Below are 8260 nucleotides of genomic sequence, written 5' to 3'. Positions count from 1 at the left end.
GCACTGACTGAAATATGGCCACAAGAAGATAATGTTTCTTGAACTAGCCTTTTTGAAAATGTCCTGCTTTGATGAATAACTCTCACATACAATTATAGAAGTTAATACATTACCTTAAATGTACATTGTTTCTAAAAAGGGTGTTGAGGCCTCTCTGGAGTCTAATACTTCCGGCTATGAATTCTCATTAGTTTCTTCAGTGAATAAAAGTTATTATGTGTTTTCTCCACACCTGAGGCAAGAGAAGATGCACACACCCATCCCACACTGCTGCATTTTGCAATAACTAACTATTGCCTTAAGCCAAGTGTTGTGGGTGGTGGAGTTGTCTTTGTGGTAGAGGTTGAGTATCCTTCATCTGGAATTCCAAAATATCCAAAATTGTTTACATGGGGGGACTAAAGTCATGACAATCTTGTTTTCTGATGGCTCAATGTACACAAACTTTGTTACATGCACAAAATTATTAAAAATATTAAAAATCCTACTCAATCAGGAGTCAGAGCGCAAATGCACTGGTCCAACACACAAAATGGCCTTTTTGTTGAGTGCCTTCAAGTTATCCCATCTTATAGCTACTCTAAGGGGTTTACTTTTACCTTCCTCTGACTCCTGATAAAGATACTTCATCCTACCAAATAAGGAGCCCCCAGTGGCACAATGGGTTAGACCAGTGGTTCTCAACCTGTGGGTCCCCAGGTGTTTTGGCCTACAACTCCCAGAAATACCAGCCAGTTTAGCAGCTGTTAGGATTTCCGGGAGTTGAAGGCCAAAACATCAGGGGACCCACAGGTTGAGAACCACTGGGTTAGACCCTTGTGCTGGCAGGACCCCTGGGTAACGTGCTTGCAGACAGCCAATTCTCTTACACCAGAAGCGACTTGCAGATTCTCAAGTCACTCCTAGCACGAAAAAAAAATCCTACTCAATGAGAGAGCTGGTTGTGTCTTCTACTGGGAAAATGAGTTGTGTCACTAACTGGTATAGATCCCTTGAATCACTGGGATTTTCCTATGTTTTGATCAATTTTGACTGAATGGGTTTACTCTAGTTGAAACTAACCAAAAAGATCCCAAACTGCGCCTGTTGCAAATGCTGTAAGTTTATATTTTAAAAGTATAAGTATACTTCGATTAACAAAGCCTTTAACAAAAAAAGCTGCTTTTTACAAAATTTGTAAATGAGAGAACAGACTAGCACTTTTTCTAACTTCTAGCTGGATTTTATTTTCATTTTTTGGCAGCATTGGCATTAGGAGGATGGTGAAAAAGGACTGGAGAAAGAGACTTTCAGCACTGGTTTGTAGCAGTGTGCCTGTATTAAACGGTAAAATAAAGCTTGACCTGAGAAAGAATGAGCTTCTTATCTAGGTGATCCTACTATTGCTGTGTCTGCTTAGGTATTGCAAACAAGGAAAATGGTTGCCTCCAGAATCACTTACTGAGCATGTGTAAAGAGCTAAAAAAAGAAAAGGAGAAAGCTGATTAGTCTGCCTCATCAGCTACTCTAGCATAATGAAAAAGCATATTTTTACAAACAAAATGGGAATCTGGGTTGTTGTAGGTTTTTTCGGGCTGTATGGCCATGGTCTAGAGGCATTCTCTCCTGGGAATCAGAAGTACATACAGACTGTTGGGGGATCTCTGGAATGTGTTTTGGAAGCTTTCAAGTGGGCTCTATAAGATTCAAAAAAATTTGTTTACTTATGCAAGGCTTACTTGACTGATTGTTTCCTTTCACACATGCATGACAGTTTGGAATACAAAGTTTGCTGAAGCACAATGAACTACTCTTCTTTTTTGTGGTGCAGAAACCCAGTCTTATACTTTTTGTTGAGTGCCTTCAAGTTATTTCCATCTTATTTCTACTTCAAGTACCAAAGTTTGTTAAAGAATTGAATCCTAGGAACACATGAATTTTGTTAACGGAGGCATACCTGTACACAAGAAAGTGATATTGCTCTGTGGCTGTTCTGGCAGGATTCAATTTTGGTATTCTTATATTTTTGAACTCCTGCTCTAGGATTTTTGTGGTTACCCTCCAAAAAAAGTTCCCTTTTCTTTCAGGGTCAAGGATGAGTAGCCGAGGGATGATACTTTATCAGGTGTGTCCCATGAAGAGTTCAATATCACAACTTGTGGTGTTAGAAGGCTCCATGCAACCATACTTTTCCTTGGCAGCTGTTATCAATTGCACTCTTATCTGGTTAAATACTTTACATAAAGTATAACTCCATGTGTTGAAAGTAACATCCCTATAGTGAACACACACCTGATAACATTACATTGTTCATGCATTTTATTCCGCCACCTGGAAACCATAATATAAGATAGCCAGAGTTTTTTTTTACCTACCCAACTATCAATGGGTGTATTTACATTTTAGAATTAATACAGTTTGACTCCATTTCAACTGCCATATCTCTATGATATAAAATGTGGGAATTGTAGTCATATAAGGCTTTTAGCCTCCTCTTCCAGAGTGTTGACTCTTCATCAAACTACAACTCCCATCATTCCACAATATTGAGCTGTGGCAGTTAAGATAGTATGTAAAGATAAGTCTAGTTTTGTCTGACTCTGGGAGGTGGTGCTCATCTCCATTTCTAAGCAGAAGAGTCGGCATTGTTCATAGACACCTCCAAGGTCATGTGGCCAGCATGACTGCATGGAGCACCATTACCTTCCTGCTGGAGCGGTACCTATTGATCTACTCATATTTGCATCTTTTCGAACTGCTAGGTTGATAGAAGCTGGGACTAACAGCAAGAGCCCACCCACTCCCCGGATTTGAACCACTGACCTTTTGATCAGCAAGTTCAGCAGCTCATTGGTTTGACCCGCTGCACCACCAGGGGTTATGGTTAAAATAGTATCAAACTAAATTATTTTGTGCTTTATAGTGTATAATACCAATTCCAAACATGACACGGCTTTCAAGCACATAGTATTTTTCATGTGCATTTTAAAAAGTGTAAAGTATGAAGCAACCTTCCATAGGGAATGAGGCTGATGGGAAGAAGCTGCCAGCCTCACTAAATCAAGGCCTGTGCAATCACAAAGGCCTATGCATACCTCACACTCTTCCATACATTCAGAGACTGTTTCACCTGTAAACACACAAAGAAAACATTTTCCGCTTCACAAGGTTCACAAAGCATTACAGAATTCCACCAAAGCACTTAATCCATAGCCCTTCTCAGTAGGCTTCCAGCTGATGGTAAAAGCAAGGGGAGGGGGATAATCCCAACTACAGTAATCCCCCAAAATGTATGCATCATTAACATCTTCTAATTCTGAAATATATTAATTTTCTTACATAATGTATACACCTTCAATAGGAGGGAAGAACCAGTAATAGTACAGAAGTGTCATAAAATTAGAAGAAAAACTTTTTAAGTGAGACTGGCAACACTGTGCTTTGACACTTTCCATATAATTGCCATTAAAAACAGATTTGGTAACTGATTAAACTATTACACTATGTAACATTTTTTTTCTTTTCCTGGTTTGAAAGTGTTATTCCTGTTTAATTGTGCAGCACTTTCTTTGAAAGTAGTTATACTCCAGAAACTTCGATTTTGTAGCCGTCACAAACTAGGTTTGTGCACTTTTATCTCAAGCCCTTGTTCCTTAGCTACAACTTGCACTATCTCATTCCTTTGTCTTGTTTACAGTCTGGCCATGTCTTACAATAGATTTTACCACAGGTTATTGGGCGTTGTTCTGAGTTTTAACCTGTTGTTTTTATATGATGTATGTTTTACTTTATTGTATTCTATTGTGTGTTTATTTTATGCTCTGTTTTAGGCACTTTGTGCCATGTGTAAGCCACCCTGAGTCCCTTTGGGGAGATGGAGGCGGGGTACAAAATTAAAGTTATTATTATTATTATAGGATGAATTGGTTGAGACTTGATGAAGAGAGATTCATTGAAAAATTATAGCAAAATGTGCTGCGGGATGTCCCTCCTACAAAAACAAAGTTTTTGTAGTTTAATAAACTTTTTCCAATGTTTTTTAAATGATGGAACCAATTAGGAAATGACACTTATATAACCCAAGAACAAAAGTTGTGTTAAATAGTATTATAACATTTATTCTTCAACATAAATGTACTGACTAAGGGTCAGGCATGAACAAAGTTTGGCCCTCCAGGTGTTTTGGATTGCAACTCCCACAATTCCTAACAGCCTTAGGCCCCTTCTTTTTCCTACTCAGCCGCTAAGAAAAGGAAGGGGCCTGAGGCTGTTAGGAATTGTGGGAGTTGAAGACCAAAACACCTGGAGGGGCAAGGTTTGCCCATGAGGGGGAAAGGGGGCCTGAGGCTGCTAGGAATTGTGGGAGTTGGAGTACAAAATACCTGGAAGGCCAAAGTTTGCTCATGAGGGGGGAAAGTAACGGGCCAAAGGCTGCTAGGAATAGTGGGAGTTGGAGTCCAAAACACCTGGAAGGCCAAAGTTTGACCATGAGGGGGAACGGGCCAGAGGCTGCTAGAAATAGTAGGAGTTGGGGTCCAACACACCTGGAAGGCCAAAGTTTGCCCATGAGGGGAACAGGAACGGGCTGAGGCTGCTAGGAATAGTGGGAGTTGGGGTCCAACACACCTGGAAGGCCAAAGTTTGCCCATGAGGGGAACAGGAACGGGCCGAGGCTGCTGGAATAGTGGGAGTTGGGGTCCAACACACCTGGAAGGCCAAAGTTTGCCCATGAGGGGAACAGGAACGGGCCGAGGCTGCTAGGAATAGTGGGAGTTGGGGTCCAACACACCTGGAAGGGCAAAGTTTGCCCATGAGGGGAACAGGAACGGGCCGAGGCTGCTGGAATAGTGGGAGTTGGGGTCCAACACACCTGGAAGGCCAAAGTTTGCCCATGAGGGGAACAGGAACGGGCCGAGGCTGCTAGGAATAGTGGGAGTTGGGGTCCAACACACCTGGAAGGCCAAAGTTTGCCCATGAGGGGAACAGGAACGGGCCGAGGCTGCTGGAATAGTGGGAGTTGGGGTCCAACACACCTGGAAGGCCAAAGTTTGCCCATGAGGGGAACAGGAACGGGCCGAGGCTGCTAGGAATAGTGGGAGTTGGGGTCCAACACACCTGGAAGGCCAAAGTTTGCCCATGAGGGGAACAGGAACGGGCCGAGGCTGCTGGAATAGTGGGAGTTGGGATCCAACACACCTGGAAGGCCAAAGTTTGCCCATGAGGGGAACAGGAACGGGCCGAGGCTGCTGGAATAGTGGGAGTTGGGGTCCAACACACCTGGAAGGCCAAAGTTTGCCCATGAGGGGGGAAAGGAAGGGCCCTGGAAGGCCAAAGTTTGCCCATGAGGGGAACACGAACAGGCCGAGGCTGCTAGGAATAGTGGGAGTTGGAGTCCAACACACCTGGAAGGCCAAAGTTTGCCCCTGAGGGTGTAAAGGGGCCTGAGGCTACTCGGAATTGTGGGAGTTGGAGTCCAACACACCTGGAAGGACAAGCTTTGCCCCTGAGGGGGGAAAGGGGCCTGAGGCTACTAGGAATTGTGGGAGTTGGAATCCAAAACACCTGGAAGGCCAGTTTGCCCATGAGGGGAACAGGAACAGGCCGAGGCTGCTAGGAATAGTGGGAGTTGGAGTCCAAAACACCTGGAAGGCCAAACCTTGCCCCTGAGGGGGGAAAGGGGCCTGAGGCTACTAGGAATTGTGGGAGTTGGAATCCAAAACACCTGGAGGGCCAGTTTGCCCATGAGGGGAACAGGAAGGGATCTGAAGCTGTTAGGAATAGTGGGAGTTGGCGTCCAAAACACTTGGAGGGCCAAAGTTTGCCCAAGCCTGGTCTGCATTGTAGGTGTAAGTCAGCTTGGCATCTATTGAACTGCCCTGTGGAACCCTGAGAGTTAGGAAACCTCAGCTTAACTGAACCTGTGGCAGTCCAAAGTGAAGTCAACCTGCATGAATCCCCCGGTGTAGCTGCCCCTTGTGGCTACGATGAGCCTGGGGAGGGGGCCCTATATGACTCCAGGCCCTTTTCACGGCATCCAAGCAGGGCGTCGTCCTCTCCAGAGGTCCTGGCTCTTCCTCCTCCTCCTCCTCCAATTTACGCCTCACTTTCCTTGCAAGCGAGTGAGAGGCATCAGGGAGAGCAGCCTCCCTCAGCAGCAGCAGCAGCAGCCTCTCTTCCTCCTCCTCCTCCTCCTCCTCCTCCTGCTCTGGAGCCCAAGGAGAGTCCCAGCCAAGCGCGGCCGGGTGGGAGGAGCATCCCAGGAAGCGGCCGCCCGACATGGCTCACCCGGAGCGGGCCCGCTCTCCGCCGCCAACTGCCGGGGCCGCTTCCCTGAGGCCCAGCAGCGGGAACTGAAGGGGGAGGCCCAGCTCCCCTTGCAGCCATAGCCTCCCCTCGCACACAAACGCCCCCCTCTTGCTCCTCTCCTTCTCCCTCCCTCCCTCCATGATGGACAGGAGCTACCCCGCGGCCCCCTCCTTCGCCGACCCGCGGGCGTCTTCCTCCTCCTCCTCGTCCTCCGCCAGCTCGCAACCCAGCCCTCCCGCCGCCTGGGCCTACGAGCGGGCCGCCAGCACCAGCAGCCTCAAGCCCAGGTAAAGAAGGCAGCGAGGGAAGAAGCCGAGAGGGTGGGAGGTCTGTTCCTGAAGAGGGCACGGGCGGGCGGGCGCCAGCGCCAGGAAAGGCCGGGGATGCAGGCGAGGCCTGGTTTCGTGAGGGGATTCTGAGGGGAGTTGGGGAGGCCGCGGCCCTCTTTCCTCCCTCCCTCCCCACGCCACTATTGGGGCACGAGGTAAATAAAATAGTGGAGGGCTTGTGGTCATATTAAAATAGAGAATATTATGTCGCCCCCAAGGCACGCTTTTTTAATCTCTCTTGAGACACACGCGTTTCCCACCACTCCCGCCCTCAAGGGATGCGGAGCGAGCAGTGCTCTGATCCGGACTCCCATTATTATGTATTGATATTGTTGTTTGTTTCCAACTGCCTGTGAGCAAGGGAAGCGACTCTTTTGTTGCTCTCAAGGTGTGCGGCTCAGGGTTCAAGAGTTCATGTTTACTTCTCGCGTTGCCAAGGAAGGAAGGAAGGGAAGCCCAGGCGGAGTGCCTCCTGCTCGCTTGGAGGAAGGAAGGAAGGCAAGAAGGAAGGAAGGAAGGATCTTTCCTTGTCTCCCCCCTCGTGATAAAGGGAGGTCTGAAAGAAAGAAGGTGTGGCTCTGCTTGTGAATGGAGGGAAGGACGAGGCATGGGAGTTTGTGGGGGAAACGTGGACAGGCAGGCCATCGCTTAGGAATCTCATCTCCATCCACCAGGCAGCCATCGATTTCAACATCCCCACAGAGATGCTGTGAGTTTTCTGGGCTGTATGGCCCATGTTTCAGAAGCATTCTCTCCTGACGTTTCGCCTGCATCTATGGCAGGCATCCTCAGAGATCGTGAGATCTGTTGGAAATTAGGAAAATGGGGTTTATATGTCTGTGGAATGTCCAGGGTGGAGAAAGAACTCTTCTCTGCTTGAGGCAGGTTTGAATGTTGCAATTAGCCACCTTGATGAGCAATTTCATGGTCTATCACTCTACATGGGGCTGCCTTTGAAGACTGTTAGGAAACTTCAACTAGTCCAACGGGCCGCAGCCAGATTACTAACTGGAGCAACATACAGCCCCTTGTTGTGTCAGCTCCACTAGCTGCCGATCCACTTCCGAACTCAATTCAAAGTGCTGGTTTTGATCTATAAAGCTCTACTAGACAAAAGCCGGATCCCAGAGCCATGTTTGCCCATGGCTGAACAGGAGACTGCTCCGAGCTCATCTTAGCTTAAGTTATTTGGATGTTATTGTGCCATCAACTATTATTGCATGACTGTGGAGCAGAACAAACAACACTGAACCTGTATGCTTGTCCACAATGCCCTGCCTCATGTACAGAGGAAGAATTGTTTAAAGCTATAGACAAAGAGGTCACTGTTGCCCAGTTTTGGTCAACATTATTTAGCCGCTTATGCTCCTTCTATTTTTATCAGTTTTATACATATGTTAAACTGCTGAGCTGCTGACATTGCAAACTGAAAGGTTGGTGGTTTGGATTCAGGGAGCGGGGTGAGCTCCTGCTGTTAGCCTCAGCTTCTACCAACCTAGCAGTTTGAAAACATGCAAATGTGAGTAGATCAATAGGTACTGCTCGAGTGAGAAGGTAATAGTGCTCCCTGCAGTCATGCTGGCCACCTGACCTTGGAGGTGTCTACCAGCTCTTTGGAGATGAGCACCACCCGCAGAGTCAGATGC

General features: G+C 46.9%; 1 protein-coding gene across 1 annotated transcript in view; it reads left to right on the top strand.

Annotated features, from left to right (window-relative positions):
• The first annotated feature begins 6178 nt into the window (after nucleotides 1-6178).
• QSER1 (glutamine and serine rich 1) overlaps nucleotides 6179-8260 on the top strand; it is a 51438-nt gene continuing 49356 nt past the window's right edge. Inside the window, exon 1 of the mRNA XM_060766529.2 lies at nucleotides 6179-6572. Coding sequence (XP_060622512.2) covers nucleotides 6424-6572 — 149 coding nt within the window. The 5' untranslated portion in view covers nucleotides 6179-6423. The remainder of the gene's footprint in view (nucleotides 6573-8260) is intronic.

The sequence above is a fragment of the Anolis sagrei genome, chromosome 1, assembly GCF_037176765.1.
Source record: "Anolis sagrei isolate rAnoSag1 chromosome 1, rAnoSag1.mat, whole genome shotgun sequence".
NCBI lineage: Eukaryota > Metazoa > Chordata > Lepidosauria > Squamata > Dactyloidae > Anolis > Anolis sagrei.
The sequence above is the reverse complement of the archived record's forward strand: the minus strand, read 5'-3'. Positions and strand labels throughout refer to the sequence as shown.